This window comes from Mustelus asterias, chromosome 17, assembly GCF_964213995.1.
Source record: "Mustelus asterias chromosome 17, sMusAst1.hap1.1, whole genome shotgun sequence".
Taxonomy (NCBI): domain Eukaryota; kingdom Metazoa; phylum Chordata; class Chondrichthyes; order Carcharhiniformes; family Triakidae; genus Mustelus; species Mustelus asterias.
The window spans coordinates 31,795,137-31,813,464 of NC_135817.1; the positions used below are offsets into that span (position 1 = coordinate 31,795,137).

At 43.5% G+C, this 18,328-nt stretch overlaps 1 protein-coding gene across 1 annotated transcript in view; it reads left to right on the forward strand.

The window, feature by feature from the left end:
- LOC144506052 (cilia and flagella-associated protein 47-like) overlaps nt 1–18,328 on the forward strand; it is a 106,510-nt gene that overhangs the window by 22,912 nt on the left and 65,270 nt on the right. The window contains 3 exon segments of the mRNA XM_078231871.1: nt 2,605–2,783; nt 7,002–7,114; nt 11,302–11,410. Of these exon segments, the coding sequence (XP_078087997.1) occupies nt 2,605–2,783; nt 7,002–7,114; nt 11,302–11,410 (401 nt within the window).

An 18,328-nucleotide genomic window follows, 5' to 3' on the forward strand; every position in this document is an offset into this window, starting at 1 on the left:
TTATGCAGAGAGTGGTTGGGGTGTGGAATGGACTGCCTGCAGTGATAGTGGAGTTAGACACTTTAGAAACATTTAAGCGGTTATTGGATAGGCACATGGAGCACACCAGGATGATAGGGAGTGGGATAGCTTGATCTTGGTTTCAGATAAAGCTCGGCACAACATCGTGGGCCGACGGGCCTGTTCTGTGCTGTACTGTTCTATGTTCTATGTTCTATCTCCAGGCAACCTTTTGGGCTGTTGAATTGGTGCCAGTGACCCATAGGTAAATCCTGAAAGTGGACTGGAGTTTGGGTGACTGAGAGGTTGAGGAATTTGAATAAGGTCCAGGAAGAAAGCAGGGGGAGGTGACTGTCACGAGGAAAATGGGTAGCGATTGAGGAGGGCAATGGTTAGCAGAGGTAGGGAGGAATGGCAGCAGCTGTTATTGGAGAGCTGTTGATGCCTGTGACTGAGGGAGTGTCCAGTCACTGGGAGTAGGGGTTGTGTGAGGGGGTGCGAGATTGTGATCAGTGTTGGGATGGGAATAATGAACAGCAGTGACCTGCTGTTTGAATTGAGAGACAGAAAGAGCAACCTCTGCTCCTCCCATCTCCCTTGTGTGAATAATTGTAACATCTTGCTTTTCTGCTGGTGATCTACCAGTCAATTTAAGGACCACCAATTAGGTCTTTTGTAGACCTGTTTTTCCTTGAGCACTGCTAACTTCCTCAGGGCAAGCAAATATTGCAGATGGGACCTCAAACAGGTAAGGCCCCATTACGTATGAAAAAGATTCTAATGCCTGTTCAGGACACGGGCCATGGATGCATATTTTTTGTCTATACCAATACGGCAGGTGGTATGTGTCAGGTTTGAAATGAATCTATGCTTCTTGCTTGCCATATTGGAGGCTTAGATGCCTATTAACGTTCAAACATTGAACACTGTGCCATTATGTTTATCGGCCTCTGAATCAATATAAGCATTTGATGTTGTGGCGTATTCAAATACAAGGCAATTAGCTTATTTTATTAAAATTGCAGATCTTATTTGTTTAATAAGCCATTATGAATATTGTAAAAGGCAATTTATTTGACAAAGAAACATCCCTAAATTGTGTTTTCATTTGGTGACTGACATATGGGTAGAATTTCTACTGGGTTGCAATGAATTTTCCAGCATAATTTCTGGAAATCGGCTGAAGCAGTGCAAAAGTTTGATGAAGTTCAAATGTAAACTGTGTCTGCCGCAGATTGAGTTTCTGCAATTGTTTGTCCTGGCTTAAAAAGCACTGTGCTGGAAGATTGAACTACTCACAAAGGTGGCCATGCTCCCAGATAGAGTTAATTACCATGCTGAGTTTCTGCTAATAGTGCCCAATTGTGGTCCTTCATAGAGGCCCTTAATATTAAAACTTCTTTAGGTGCAAGGGTACTAATTGAGATCTTTTAAAATTTTTACATTAGCTCAGTTGGCTGTACAGTTGGTTCATGATGCAGAGCAATGCCAACAATGCGGGTTCAACTCCTGTACTGGCTGAAGTTATTCATGAAGACCTCGCCTTCTCAACCTTGCCCCTCACCTGAGGTGTGGTGATCCTCAGGTTAAATCACCACCAATCAGCTTTCCCCCTCAAAGGGCACAGTAAGAAGTCTCACAACACCAGGGTTAAAGTCCAACAGGTTTATTTGAAATCACGAGCTTTCAGAGCGCTGCTCCTTCATCACTCACCTGATCCGGCACGTCTTATGGGTGCAGTTATGTTAATCAAATACTTCAGTTCCCATAAATATGTGGAAGGATGACTTGCAAATGATTTTTGATTCATGTTGAAATTTATACGCCTTGTGAATTTCCTGAAATGGTGCATGGTGCCATATCATATTTATACATTGACATGATCTGGTGTAAAGTTTTGTGTGATGAATTACTGACCTGAGCTGGGACATTGTCGTGAAATGCAAATTTTGATCTTGCTATCACTGTCTTTGCGGAAATAAGGCCAAATATGTTGCAGGGGACAGGAGGTGGGGATGGTTTTGGAGAGTAGTGCGGCGGGGGGGGGGGGGGGGGGGGGGGGCGGTGGGAGATGCGCGGTGGGGGCGCAAACAGATTACCTCTGCAGAGCCACCTGCTCCAATGTGTTTAGAAGGTTCATGTTTTGGAAGTCGTGTTCTTCCTGGAAATTTTATTTTGAGTTAATAAAGTAGCAGAGTGAAGTTTGCTGATAAGCTAATTTCTGTTAATTTAAATAAGTTAATTTGTTGAGGAACAAAAACCATATAAAACGTTAGGTGTCTCTGCTTGTAAGCACAGTGGTTAGCATTGCTGCCTCACAGTGCCAGGGACCGGGGATCGTATCTGCGTGGATTTCCTCCGGGTGCTCTGGTTTCCTCCCACAGTCTGAAAGACGTGCTGGTTAGATGCATTGGCCATGCTAAATTCTCCCTCAGTGTACACGAACAGGCACCAAAATTTGGCAACTGGAAGATTTTCACAGCAACTTAATTGCAGCGAAAATGTGAGCCTCCTTGTGATGTTGGTAAATAAACTTTAAACAAAGGTTATTGGTAAAATATGCTTTCCTTTACTTTATTTTTAAACTAATTATCTTTGATTTAGGGTACAGAATTATCCTTGAGTGCCGATTCAATTTTGGCAAATGGAGATGCAGACGATGTCAGGCCAAGTGCTTATACATCTGCTCTGATTGTGTGTCAACCTTGCCAAGGGATTCTAAATCCATATAATGAAACCATTGTTACTTTATGCTTCAGTCCAAAGGAAATTAGGTAAGGCAAATGGCTGTAAGGAAACATGCATTAATTTATTACAGTATTTATGTTTTTACATTCAATCATGATAATGGATCAATCTACTGTCCAGATGACAGAACACAAATTATAATGCCTAAAGATAAACTCAGAATTTGTATCAAAATATCATGCTGTCTCTCTGGAGTATATTTGATTCATGAATTGATATCATTGAACAGATTAAGACCTCGGCACCTTGCTGTCAATCATCTCATCTGCAATGCCAGAAATGCCGGATTGTTATTTATTATAATCTTTAAGGAACAGAATAAAATGATTGGGGAACAACCACTGGATTTATTGAGCTGTTCCCCTTGTAATTCAACTCACCCAACTGAGTAACTAATAATGGCCGGAATTCTCTGACCTTGTACGCCCCGCTACTGCTGCCAATGAGAACAGAGAATTTGGCGTTCAGCCAAATCTCCATTCACAGCAGCGGGACTGGAGAATCCCAACCCCAGGCGAGGTCGGAGACTTCCAGCCAACATCTTGAAATCCTCAAAGATTCTTCATACCATTACCTTCCCTGGTGAACTATTCCCAATATTTATCATCCTTTGTGTAAAGAAATGTTTTACATTTATGTTTCACTAAATTGCATCTTCTTGTTCCATTGGCTTGATTGATCTTAAAGTTGTCAAATATATCACTGTGTTGCACAGCAAGCGAAGAAGAACACTTTTGTTTGTTGCTCGGTGTTTTCAATATGCATCTCACATCTCACCTGGTGAATCAGCAGGATACAAAACTAGCTGCTGTTAAAAAGGGCAAGAGGAACTTTGGAGGAATCAGTCAATCAGGCAGCAAGAATAGCAGCCAGATCCAGCAAGTGAGGGAAGAATGTCACATCGTCATCATGGAGATATAGAGCAGGAGGAACAGATTGCTTGTGGTCAATGGCCAGTGACTCTGGAAGATTGTGGTGCACATTTCATGGGAGGAAAGTGTGGGAACTACCGGGACAGCTCTGCAATACAGCAAGAGGTCCAGTAACCTTTTTAGACTAGCCGTAGTAAGCTATCAGTTTGGCCTGATCCTCCTTGCAGTTTCTGTGGGGCTCTTTTATTCATGGCTGACACAGTTGCAGACGAGGCAGAGAATGAAAGTTGGATAAGATAATGATGTTTGGATGGACTCCAGTAATTAATTGCGAACTCCTGAACCAGCAAAGTTCTATTCTAAAAAGAAGAATGCTGGACAAACATTATGCTTGCTTGGAACCACTGATGACCTGAGACAGTTAACAGGTTTTGATGCAGCAATAATGAAGAAATGGCCATATATTTCCAAGTTAGGAAGTGTGCTGCAATGTATTTTACAGAAGGGGGGCCGCTGTGTGCACCTGTAGTGGAGAGTGTGAATGTTGATGGTGAAGGATAGGCTGCTTTGTTTTGGATGGTGTCAAGTTTCTTGAGTGTTGTTGGAGCTGCACTCAATCTATTAAATGTGGAGTAATCCATCACACTCCTGACTTGTATATATTGGACAGGTTTTGGGAAGCAGGAGGTGAGTTACTTGCCTCAGAATTTCCAACCTCTGACATGCTTTTGTAGCCACTGTATTAATGTGGTTGTTCCAGTTCAGTTTCTGGTCAATGGTAGCCCCCAGGATTCAGCTATGCTAATGCTGATGAATGTCAAGGGGAGATGGTTAAATTATCTTTTGTTAGAAATGGTTATTGCCTGGCATTTGTGTGCCACAAAGGATTAATCCTGAGCCAGCTATAGAGGTAGGACTACTCATTAGCTGCATACCTATAGGAGGAGGTAGTGGAGGAGGTTGGCTGTTGGCTAGTGGATATCCAATTTCTATGATGGCATTTAAAGGCAGCCAGCACCTCTTAAAGGGGAGGTGCTGCAGACAACAAGGAAACACTTTTTTCAAAAGTTAGGATGTCAGAATTCTCTAATGAGCAAGATTGAGGAAACTGGGTCTGTATTCCCTAGAGTTTTGAAGAATGAGAGTTGATCTCATTGAAACTTATAAACTTATTGCAGGGCCTGACAGGGTGGATGCAGATAGGATGTTTCCCTTGGCTGGTCAGTCTAGAATCAAGGGACACTGTCTCAGAATAAGGGACAGGCCATTTAGGACTGAGAGGAGGAGGGATTTCTTCACTCAGAGGATGACAAATCTTTGAAATTCCCTGTCACAGAGGGCTGTGGAAGCTCAACCATTCTGCATGTTGACAGAAATTACTACTCTACTGGATACTAATGGCATCAAGAAATATGGGGATAATGGATTAAAATAACATGGAGGTAGATGATCAGCCTTGATCTGTTCGAATGGCGGAGCAGGCTCGAGGGACCAAATGGTCAATTTCTGCTCCTTATTTCTTATGTTCTTCCAATTTGACTCCTGCAGTTGGCGAAGATTCCCCCTAATCGTTCTTTTTGAGACAAATGACTAGGCTTCTGTGAGAATTATGGAAAAATCTGGTGGGACTTCTAAGGATGTTCTGAGATCTTTACCTATAGTATGAGGTGTGAGCAGCATTAAGGAGGCAATATTTCATATTCATTGCTCGGTGGTGAACTTACAGAGAGGACTATTTAGTCATTGTACAAGCTGCCCCATTTTCATTTAATTGATTGCAATGGAATGAAAATCGGGTGAGTTCTACTCAGATGAGTGCACCACACCTGTAGACTTAAACCCGGATCGCAACAGACACCTCCAGACGCTGAAAGATGCCCTCATAAGAACAGGATATGGCGCTAGACTCATTGATCAATAGTTCCAACGTGCCACAGCGAAAAACCGCACCGACCTCCTCAGAAGACAAACACGGGACACAGTGGACAGAGTACCCTTCGTTGTCCAGTACTTCCCCGGAGCGGAGAAGCTACGGCATCTCCTCCGGAGCCTTCAACATGTCATTGATGAAGACGAACATCTCGCCAAGGCCATCCCCACACCCCCACTTCTTGCCTTCAAACAACCGCACAACCTCAAACAGACCATTGTCCGCAGCAAACTACCCAGCCTTCAGGAGAACAGTGACCATGACACCACACAACCCTGCCACAGCAACCTCTGCAAGACGTGCCGGATCATCGACACAGATGCCATCATCTCACGTGAGAACACCATCCACCAGGTACACGGTACATACTCTTGCAATTCGGCCAACGTTGTCTACCTGATACGCTGCAAGAAAGGATGTCCCGAGGCATGGTACATTGGGGAAACTATGCAGACGCTGCGACAACGGATGAATGAACACCGCTCGACAATCACCAGGCAAGACTGTTCTCTTCCTGTTGGGGAGCACTTCAGCGGTCACGGGCATTCGGCCTCTGATATTCGGGTAAGCGTTCTCCAAGGCGGCCTTCGCGACACACGACAGCGCAGAGTCGCTGAGCAGAAACTGATAGCCAAGTTCCGCACACACGAGGACGGCCTCAACCGGGATATTGGGTTCATGTCACACTATTTGTAACTCCCACAGTTGCGTGGACCTGCAGAGTTTCACTGGCTGTCTTGTCTGGAGACAATACACATCTTTTTAGCCTGTCTTGATGCTCTCTCCACTCACATTGTTTCGTCTCTTAAAGACTTGATTAGTTGTAAGTATTTGCATTCCAACCATTATTCATGTAAATTGAGTCTGTGTCTTTATAAGCTCTGTTTGTGAACAGAATTCCCACTCACCTGAAGAAGGGGCTAAGAGCTCCGAAAGCTTGTGTGGCTTTTGCTACCAAATAAACCTGTTGGACTTTAACCTGGTGTTGTTAAACTTCTTACTGGACTTAAACCCGAGCAGTGATGATGAAAATTTACTCCTCAGAGAATCATAGAATCCCTATAGTGCAGAAGGAGGCCATTTGGCCCATCAAGCCTGCACCGACAACAATTCCAATCAGGCCCTTTTCCCGTAGCCCCACATATTTAACCCGCGAATCCCCCTGACACTAAGAGGCAAATTAGCATTGTCAATCAACCTAACCTGCACATCTTTGGTGTGTGGAAGAAAACTGGAACACCCCGGAGGAAACCCACGCAGACATGGGGAGAACGTGACCACACAGACGATGACCTGAGGCTGGAATCGAACCCGGGTCCCTGGTGCTGTGAGGTAGCAGTGTTATCCACTATGCCACCGTGCTGCTGTTTTGATTGATTGTTTGATTTTAATGCCTGAGAAATTGAAAAGGATTTTGTTTTTTCTTACAGCCCTACCAAATTTCATAAAACAAAGGATCAAATACCAGATTACAGAGAATATGCCCTTTATGTGAGATTTGAGGCTGTGGGCAGCTGCAATGGCTTTCTGCAGAAATCATCCACTGGCAACAATGAAAGAAAAGGTACTCAAAAATTCGAAACGCCTAATGTTGATTGGATCAGAATTGCAAACCAATGGGGCATGATATTATTCTTTGAAAGCATTCAAGCATTCATGTGCTAACACTGCCCAGCAAGCACTATATTTAATCTTTGTTTTCCACAGCTGCAACTCACCTGGCAATGGTAGCTAACGAGATGAGGTTTTCACCTCAGGGATGGAAATTTTGATCTTGGGGGCAGGAAACAAAGGCAGGGACTGGTACTATTTACTGCAGCTCCTCTGCTGAGAAAGCAGCCTGACCTGGAATTTTAACGGGGGCGCCCACTTACATATCACAGAGACAGATTTGCTGTCCATTTAAAAGTGGCCGTCAGCTTCTTCAAGCTGCAGGGTCAGTCACAGGCCTTACAGCTTCAGAGGAGCATCCAGCTGCAAATAAAAGGCAAGTAACTGACAGGACGCTTCAACACTTAGGAAAAACTTTAACCAGAAACATACAAAAAGTTGCCATGCAGGCATCAGTGTTGCTGGGGGAGGATGTGGTGGTGACGGGAGACTCCATCTGCAGGGTCTTTGTCTGCACCCCACCAGGGCAGGCAAAGCCTGTAGGCCCATCTGGAACGCTGGCACCCCAGACCGGTACTCATCACCAGACAGTAAACCTGTGGTCTGCCGAATGGGAAATCCGAGTTGACCTTTAAATCCCTGCTTTAAAAGGATCTTAACAAACTTAATTGCTTGCCAGCCTTGTGGAGTCTCCCTGGGTCCTGAACCTGCATCAGCCAAAATGGCTGATTATTATTGTTATTATAATATTATTATAAGGTTTTCTGTGCCCAGCTGCCTCCGTTCCCAATGTCAGTGGGGCTTGAAAATTCAAATGTGAGTACATTGTAAAGACCAAGATGTTTAGGCTTCATTGTCGTTTCTTTGTGGGTTCATAAAGAACACTGGCGTTTAATGTTTCTTTTAAATTGTTTTGTGTGGGCTTTGCAGGCTGGGCTAGCATTTATTACCCATCCTTAATTGCTGTGGATTTGGAGTAAGTCAGACCAGGTAAGGGGAGCAGATTTCCTTCCCTCGAGGGCATTAGTAAACCCCAGATGAGGGGCAGAATTTTCCTGTTACGGACGTTGACATTGGGCAGGATTTTCTGGCCTTGGGGCGAGCGCGGCCAGAAAATCCCGCCCGACATTTTTTTATAATGGCAATCAACAATGGTTTCATGCTTATCATCAGACTTTTAATTCCAGATCTTTTTATCCAATTCAAATTTCACCATCAACTGTTGTGAGATTTGAATCTCAAATGGGGGCGGCACAGTGGTTAGCACTGCTGCTTCACAGCTCCAGGGACCTGGGTTCGATTCCCGGCTTGGGTCACTGTCTGTGTGGAGTTTGCACATTCTCCTCGTGTCTGCGTGGGTTTCCTCCGGGTGCTCCGGTTTCCTCCCACAGTGCAAAGATGTGCGGGTTAGGTTGATTGGCCATGCTAAAATTGACCCTGAGATGCGTAGGTTAGAGGGATTAGCGGGTAAAATATATAGGGATATGGGGGTAGGGCCTGGGTGGGATTGTGGTCAGTGCAGACTCGATGGGCCAAATGGTCTCTTTCTGCACTGTAGGGTTTCTATGATTCTATGAATCTAGGTCCCCAGAGCATTACCCTGGGTCTCTGGATTACTTGTCCAGTGACCACAGCACTACACCGCTGCCTCCCCGAGGAGCGACATACAGAACTGAATTTGTTTTCATCAAAGTAAAGAAGATTAAAGGGAATGTCATCAAGGTCTTTAAATTGCTGAGGTAAAGGTCATGTCAATATAATCAGATTATGTGCTTTAATCTGTGCGTATAGGTCTAGAGGGTTAAAGTTTAAAATGAACTCGTCTTAAACAAGCTTAGGTATTTGACAACACATCAGAGTAGTGGGGAATCTGAAAATGACTGCCAATCAAAACAATAAAGAGTTGGATAATTATCTGGTCGGAAGTGTAATGGATAGATGTTAGGTCATATTGAGCAATTTGGCAACCATTTTTAAGGATCACCAAATAAATATTTTGATTGAACACAGAAATCTTTTTAGACTTTAGTAAATTTGCTATTATTACAGTGGCAACAAACCAATTTCACCTTTATCGTCAGACTTTTAATTCCAGGTCTTTTATCCAATTCAAATTTCACCATCGATATTTGCAATTCTCAAGTTTTGAGCGTAGGATCTTCAGAACACCATCAATGTTGCAGATCCTTCTTTCAGGTCATATAAATAGTATGTGGGAGATCAAATGCTAAGCCAAACACTATATTAGTGGTCCAGATATTACTACTGGGAATGTTTCACTGGTACAAAAGGAAACCAGAAATTATGAAGGCAGTGAATCGCAGCCTTACCAATGCCATATTTTCTTTTGACTTTGACACCTCTCCAATGTTGCCTTCACTGAAAGCTGTGATTATGGCTCTGCCCATTAAAATCAAGGGTTATCACAATTTTCCGAGATCACAGCAATTTTCACACTGCCGTTACTTAGACTAAATAATAGTGAGTGGAATCTTGTGCTCTTGCTGGTGGCAAGCTTGGAGGTGGGAAGGGCATGTATTTAGGTGGGATAGTGGCATGCCAAAACCCCCTCCACCTTGCGTCGGTGGGGGGACTGGACATTGAAAAGTTGGGGGGAATCCACAGAGAGCCATCCCCTGCCCTTGTTGCCAATCCCTCTGGGCCCCGATTCCTATGACCTCCACCCCACCGTGCGGAACAACCCCCTCCCCCGTATGACATTACTTGCCTGTGGCCTGGGTTGCTCTGCAATCCAGGGACTGTGGTAGGTGCTTTACATGCAGCAGGTAGAAACCCCCTCCCCAACCCCAACCAGTGGCACTGGTGAGCTGAAGAGCTGGCAACCTCTGATTGGCAGCGGCTTTTGGTAGGCAGATCTCTTGCTAGCTCCCCATCCAGCAGGCGAGACCCCAATGCCCCAACAAGATTCTGCCCAGTGTCATTGGTGGCTTGTCAGCAGTGTGATTTATTTCTCTGAGGTAGGTTCTTTTAAAAATATTTCCAATGCCCACGGAAAGATGATAATCTTATTTAGCAACAACTGCTGGATTGCATTATTTCTTCAGCTGGAAAACAATGCTCAATAAGTAGAACAGATGCAGTTGCCGTTTTAAGACTGCTGTCATATGCCCAAAATAAGAAGTCTCACAACACCAGGTTAAAGTCCAACAGGTTTATTTGGTAGCAAATACCATAAGCTTTCGGAGCACTGCTCCTTCGTCAGATGGAGTGGAAACGAGCACATTTCCACTCCATCTGACGAAGGAGCAGTGCTCCGAAAGCTTATGGTATTTGCTACCAAATAAACCTGTTGGACTTTAACCTGGTGTTGTGAGACTTCTTACTGTGTTCACCCCAGTCCAACGCCGGCATCTCCACATCATATGCCCAAAATGCCATGCCTGTGCACCTTCCATTCCTCTCTTTCCTAGTTTTTCCAGTTTTCGATGTAGATTAGAGTAGTGCTGAGTGCAGGGCCCACCTATATACCACCTATATGGGAAGTGAGAAAGTTAGAATGAATGGATGGATAAGAAGCAGTAGTTAAACTTAGTTAATCAAGGTGTCAACCTTGATTTTTGTGTACAGGTCCTGGGGGGGCTTGAACCCAGAACCTTGTGATTCAGAGGTGAGAATGCTACCAACTGAGCCACACTTGACTCTAAATAGAATGCAGCTGAATATTCAGAGCAAGTAAACATAAGAATGGCAATTCAAAAGGAATATATATACTTTAAATTCCTACATCTGAGCTCAGTTACAATTTCCCTGCAGATTATCAGACCCATTTTGGCCTGACCTCCTTATTAGAAGCAGCACTCATAACAGGTGTCCTCATCCCATTCAATTATACAGGTATTGGCATAAATGCAACTCATTTGCCACATTTGCATTAACCATAGGCTGCGCTGCTTCAGACTTGATGCTATGCCCTCTGTGGTGTATTTGAATGAGATATGCAGAAACATTTAGAATAAGTTAGCAGTGGTGAGAGTGGCCCATTACATGGCAAAAATGATCTCATCTCACTGTTGCAGGAAAATCTAGATCAAAATATTTTAAATTCTCAATTCTGATCTGTAGGTTTTAGGTGAATCTACATGGAAGATTTTGCTCATTGTTCCAATTCTCTTTTTGCAGATCAGCAGCAAGTTGAATTAACGCTCACTGGAACTGGATTTCCTGTCAATTTAAACATCAGTCCAGCGCCAAAGTTTGATTTCAAAGAATGTCTTTTTGGTGAAAAAATGTATGTTAGGACTACTCTTCGGAATGACACACCATTGCTTCCACTCTTGTTTCAGTTCTCTAAGATAGCGCATTTTTGGGTCATTCCTGCAAAAGGCGTAATTAAACCTGGACAGTCAAAGGTAAATAAATATTTTTGAAACACACTGTACACCACTCATTTGCATTATGTTATAAATATGTAGATTTGGGAGAAAAATTCTATTTGCTTTGAGTTCAACTGTATGAGTTAACAAATAACACATGCCAGATTCTCTTAATGTGGAGAATCATGTTATGAGTGGAGTGGTGACTTGAACGATTATCGCTTATTATGCCGCACATTTTTTAAAAAAATGGGTTGTGGATGGAAATCCACCTCAGATATTGGAAGATGACATGGTATGATCGATTGATGGTGTGGTGTGAAATGAGTACAGAGCAACATTGTCCCAATTCTTATTAGATGAAAACCTATCACGCATTTAGCATTCAATTATTAATTATTTGGCAAACTCTCTCAGAACTGATAAAGACAGATTTTCTAATCTGTTTCACTAGCTGTCCTAGGGCAGTATGGAAATACGAGATTGGAAAAACGAGACTGAGACCTGTTAATCTCCCAACATTGTTAGATTCCAGTTAGCAGGATCATTGGCCTGTAAAGTTCATGGAAAATAATTATAATTTTGACCACCATGTGTGATTTCCTGGATTTCTAGCTTGGAATGGGCTGAGACTTTGTAAGCCCATATAAAATGACCAATGTTGGGAAGGTTCATCCTGGTCTGAGAGCCTGTATTCTTAAAAGTAAATTGCAGTGTTTCCTGTTGTAGGTGAAACTGGCATTTGTTTCATTTAATTTTTCCAAACATAGAATGGTTACATAAGAGGGCTGTGATAATGCAGCAGAGTGCAATACTCGGTAGTTGAGCATGAGTTTGAGAGCGCAGAGCAGCAAGTAAGCACAGGTCAGAGACCGCAGAATGGGGTTGAATGCAAGTCCAAACTTGTGTTCTGTGGTGGTGGAGAACGATTCCAAACTCGTGTTGCAGCGGTTAGAGAACAGCAATTGGAGATCAGTGGTTGAGCTCTGGCAGTTGACCCCGGGAGTTGAAGAGTCAGGAGGTCTTTGTTGTCCGACTTCGTACTTAATTTGTTTTGAATAAATAATTCAATTACTTTCACCTGCCGAGTAAATGTAGAGCTTCACAATTATTACAGAGGGCATTTGGCATATCGTGTTTGTGCTGGTCATGTGTACGAGTGATTCATCTAATCCCACATCCTTATCTTTTGCCTGTTACCCTGCAATTGTTTTTGCTTTGGATAATCTAATTTTCTTTTGAAAGCCACAAGTGAATCTGTTTCCACCACACTCGCAGGTAGTGCGTTCCTGATCTGAACAGCTTGCTGCATTAAAAAGGATTTTCCTCGTGTCACCATTGTTTCTTTTGCCAATCACCTTAAATGGGTGTCCTTTGGTTCTCAATCCTTCCATCAATGAGGATAGTTTCTCTCTATCGATTCTGCACAGACCCCTCCTGATTTGAACCTGTCCATTAAATCTTCTTTCAACCTTCTCTTCTCCAAGGTGAACAGCCCCAGCTTCTCCAGTCTGCGTAACTAGTTCCTCATCCATTCTTGTGGAGTATTCTTGTGAATCTTCTCTGCATCCTCTCTACTGCCTTCACATCCTTTGTAATATCTTTCTCAATGTCTTTGCATTTTTGGCTGTGTTCTGCTGCCATAAATTGCTGAGAGCTGCAATTTTATTGTGTAACTAAAAGAAACTGAGGGTGGAAATGGGATTCCACTTATATTTAGAATTGAAAGAGGCAGGAATATATCTAAGAGGGAGTTGGTAGCAGCTGAGCCTCCAAGAGGAGAACTGTTACCTCAGCTGAGAATGTCAGTCAAGGCAGAATTACCGCTGTTATACTGGAGAAGGTCTGTCTTTGTTTCCCATTATTCAAGATGAAGGAAATCACAGAGTTGTATGATTTTAGCTAGACTTTCATTCCACATCTACCATAGAGGTAGCTCTGCCAGTGGTTGTGAAGATACCACCAGACCGTTCCAAGGTGCCGCAAGTGATATAGTGACACCTACCAAATAAATCAGTTGGCAGTGCACTGGTGCATCCGTTATGTAGGAGAAGCATTGCTTGTCAGTGCAAACTCTTTCATCATTTTTCCCATGGAAGTTCACCAGCTGTGTGATGGGTGGAAGATCTTCTGAATTTGTACCAACCTCATTCACAAACATAAAGGGCCTCTAAATGCATGTTGCGGCCATATGCACCAAGTGACAAGTGAATTCCTGCTATTTTGTTCTCTGTTTCAGTGCCTTTATTTTATGCCAAGGCACTAGGCAACCAATATTTGAAGGAAAAAAGGGGCAGAATTGATGACTTCTTCAAAGCCCTCACTTATGATCTTCTGGAGGGAGATGAGAAGCAGTGGCGTTAGAAGAGTTGGGATCAGACACGATGGGTTCACAAGTAGCGATGAGGTTGGGGGGGGTTTAAGAGCTGAGGTCCAGAGTCGTTGAAATTTCCTTCCATTAGAAGCAGGGTGAGAAAATTATATGTGAGCAATCGCAGATGAGCAAAACCCAGGTTATTGGAATTGTATATGCACGATAATTGCTAGCTTGCTTTCATGCTAAAGATATTGATTTAGCTAAGTCAAAGCTATTTTATACAAATGTAATTTTTTTTTCTCAATTTCTCTCAAACAGGATATTGTCATCTGCTTTGCAGCTCAGCAACTTGGCATTTTCAAAGTCAATCAAATAATAGACTTTTTTGGATTCGTATTGCTTCCAGACGCTCCAATAACGTTGAAGATGCAGTCATTCCATAAAATGAAAATTCCGCTGCAAGGTGTTTGCAAATTCAGCATGAAGAAACTGGAATCAAAATCGATTCCTCGTAAGTTTACAGCGTATTTATAAAATGTTGTGGATAATTTATAAATGCGCTGAAATGAGGCTAATTTTACAGCTTATGTACTCCTAGAAGGAAACTTCACTCATTGAAAACACAACTAGTCAGTACAGGGGTAGTCCATTCAATGCCTCAAACCTCAAGTTCCACCACCATTCATTGGGATCATGGTCGATCTGTATCCTGACTGCATTTACACTCCTTAGCTCCATACCTCTTATGAATTGATGAGGGGAAATCTATCAATCTCAAATTTAAATTTATTAATTGAGCTCAGGTCTATTGTTTTTGTGGGAGAGAATTTTTGCCTGAAGCAATGTTTCCTAACTCCCCCTCCCCACTCTGGTGGGAAAATCATTGTCACAGTGTTGGAATCACATAGGATGGGACAGCTATGAATTCATTAATTAAATTTAAATATGTTTTAATGAAAGGATAAGAGTGAACTATGGTGTAAAATTAAAATCTTCTTTGGCTTGTTTTGTTTCTTGGTCATGAATAATACATAGGCTTCTGTAGAAGTTGTGAAGAATTGCCCAACAATGTTTTGTGCATTACTATTTTGTGGCTACATACCTTCCATTCTAATATTTTCTAGTGATGCTATTGTGAAGTACATATAAACATTTAAGCGATAATGAAATCTGTTAAAGGCATAACATGATCTGCTAAACTGTCTCATTGTTCTGATTATGACAATTGTTATATGTTTTAGGATTTAAGGTTATAAGCAATTGTACTGCAATTGATTTTTGATGCAAAGTGGGTACATGGAGCAATGATGGGGGTTGCTAGGCAAGTGTACAATTACTCACTGGTCTAAGTTTCAGGCCACTAATAGTATAATACTTAAAGTTCAAAGCTTCATTTGTATGCCACCAGTCCACTTCCCAGAATGGGAGTAAAGAGGTAAAAAGTGCCAAGGGCAGCTGCTAACAGGCTATGTTTGGGTGGCCCTTCGCTGCCCATTACCTTCCTGATATGTGACATGTTGCAAGTTTTGGGAGGGTCCCACAGGAGAGAAGGCTCAGGGAAGGCACATAATTCTGCTGAGAGTGTTGGGTGGAATTGCAGGATTAGTGTGGAAACTCCTCCAGCATACCCATTCAGAATTTTCTGGGGCTTTGTTCAAAGGCAGGGCTCTGTTCTGCTTTGCTTTCTGCTACTGCATTGAGCAGTCTGCTCAATAGCTACCTGGGTGAGGTGAAGATCTTGGGCTCTGGATGTTCTTTCTTTAGTTCAGAATTACAAATTGGTTTTGCGTGAAAACAATATAGAACCTAATTTAGTTTTTGTTGAATAAATGCATACTTGTGTTTCACTTTTAGAGATAACTACTGCAGTCACCAAAGAACCTGAATTGTTGGCTCAGGAGACAACTGACAAAGTAATCAAACACAGTCATTCATACCCTGTTGCACTCCCGCACGGCTGCAAAAGCATGGCCGATAATCAAAACACAAGCAGAAGTTTGGAAGACAATGCACTGGTTTCAGTTCCTGATGGCAGATCTGGAAGTATCAGATCCTGTAACAGAAAACAAAAATCCATGTGAGTACTAAATAAAAGAAAGCTTATAATAATATTGTGCGTCTGAAATGCAGTCATTGCCGTTACCACAGGCATCCAATTTGTTCACTGTAAGCAGAAATCAAATAAATCATCAAATAATTGTTGAGGGATAAATATTGGGTGAAGTATTGGGTAGGCCGGCTGAACACCATGGCTGCTCTTTGAATAATGCCACGGTACTTTTTCCATCTCCCTGTAAAGGCAGATAGGGTCTTAGATTAATGTCTCATCTGAAAGACAGTGGGCGGAATCCCACCTGTGGCAGATTTTGTGGTGGGCTCGAGTAGAGAATCTAGCGGAAGTGCACCCAGCTCCAGCAGGTGGCACTGTCTGGGGATGATGGCCAAGGGAAGCCTGAGCATGGACTGGAGAGGTGAGGAGGAGAGACCCAAACAGTAGAGGTAACTCACCAAACCGAGGGTTTATCGTCAAAGATTGTCCTACATACTAATGAGTGAGAGGCAACGGCAAGCATGCCGTGTTTATCCCGAGACCTCGTATATAACATATGCCACATTCTTCCTGAAGACTGCACTACATCGGATTGGAGGCTTCCCCCTGCCAGTGACTTTGAAGATGATGGCAGCACTCAATTTCTTTGCCTCTGGGTTTTTCCAAAGACCAGCAGGGGATCTATGCAGCATCTCTGAGTCCACAACACACAAGTGATCTCTTTTATGCATCAGTGTTCTTTACAGGAAGGCACACCATTATGTCAGGTTTGTTCTGGATGAAAATAGCAAGGTTCAAAGACTCACCGGCTTTGCAGCTATCTCAGGATTCCCAAAAAAAGTGTAGGGTGCAATAAAATGCACCTATGTGGCTATACGCATTCCGTGGCAACAGCTCCTTCTGGTTATTAACCAAAAGGACTAACATTCTAAATGCCACTGATGTGTGACCATCACAAGCCACAGTGTGTGTACGTTACCCTGGGAGTTGCCATGAATCCTACACCCTGAGTCACTTCCAGGTACTTGGGATTTTCAATGGCCAGAACATCTGTAGGAATGACTTCTGGGGATAAGGGCTATCCACTTAAATACTGGCTGATGATAGTGCAATGCCTTCAAACTTGTGCAGAGGAGAGGTACAGCACTACTCAGCTCCACAGAGCAGACTATAGGACTTACGAAGATGCGATTCAGATCCCTGGACTGCTCCGGTAGTTCTCTACAATACCAACATAGAGGGTTTCCTTCATGATCGCAGTTTGCTGTGGCCTTCACAATCTGCAATGAGTTGAGTCCTTTGCTAGAGGGGGACCTGGAAGAGGATGAGAGCTCAGTGGAAGATGAAGAAGTGCAGGAAGTTGAGGGACAGTTTGAACTCAGATGCCATGGAGGAAGGAAGACGTGGGAGACATGCCTATGAGATTTTAATTCCAGGAGGAGTAAAGTTAAATGAGCTCATCTGGACACATCTTCCCTAGCCCTCCAAGTCAATCCCTGTCATCCCAGGCACTGGCTGAACTATCACTGAGAGGATGGTTCCTGCATCTCATGACTTGTGTGTTCTGATATCATGACTCGCTAGGATTTGATCTGTACCCTCCCTAGCAGTGCTCAGCCTTTCACAGAGTGCGGATACACCCTAATTGGCCAGCCAATGTGAAATTGCGCTCTGGGCCAACCGTGAACGGGAACTTGTTTCGCATCGGTTTCCAGGCCCACTGAGTGTATGCACTCGATGGGCAAAAATTAAGGCCTTGCACTCCTGAATGGACTCCTCCATTGTTCACGCTAGTCTGCTAAGTGATGCTCAAATCGCTGTCTGATCTTCCACTGCCTCCCTTTGCATCTCCAGCTTTGAGTTGGCAGCCACTTCCATCACCTAACTGGGACTCAACAGATGGTTGGTCTCCAGCAGCTCTCCGAGTGTCGGAGACCTGGGCTGCCCCTGCCTCCAACTGCGGTGGGACGTGCAAGTGTGGTGCTTTCCAGAAAGTGACCCAGAGTCTAATCCAGAGTTAACACCACACTGAAGTGTGTGGCTCTGTGCTGGTGGAGAGTGTGGGCGAGTGCTGTGGTGGATCTTCATGAGCCTCCTTGACCTTGGTCGTGCTTTGAGGGCTCGGAATGGTGCTGGGATGCCCGGATGACTTGATCTACTGGTGCCTAGAAAAAAGAAAATAGAGTTTTAATGGATGAGCTTAAGGTATTTCAGAGTACACGTGACTCATTGTGATTGTCAGGATTTGATGAAGTAATGGAGCTGTTACCTATATTAGGTTGTTGGGAGATGCCAATCTCCCCTTTCCCACTGGAGCTATCCCTATACCCGCCAGCCAGGTCAACTTTAGCCCCCTCAAAATAAGTGAGGGTGAGGATCATGGCCGTCCCTCTCCTGGTCTGGGCTCTTCCATGTTTGTTGTGTGCAAGATTGACCTGTATGAGAATTAAAGAAAGACGTGATCAG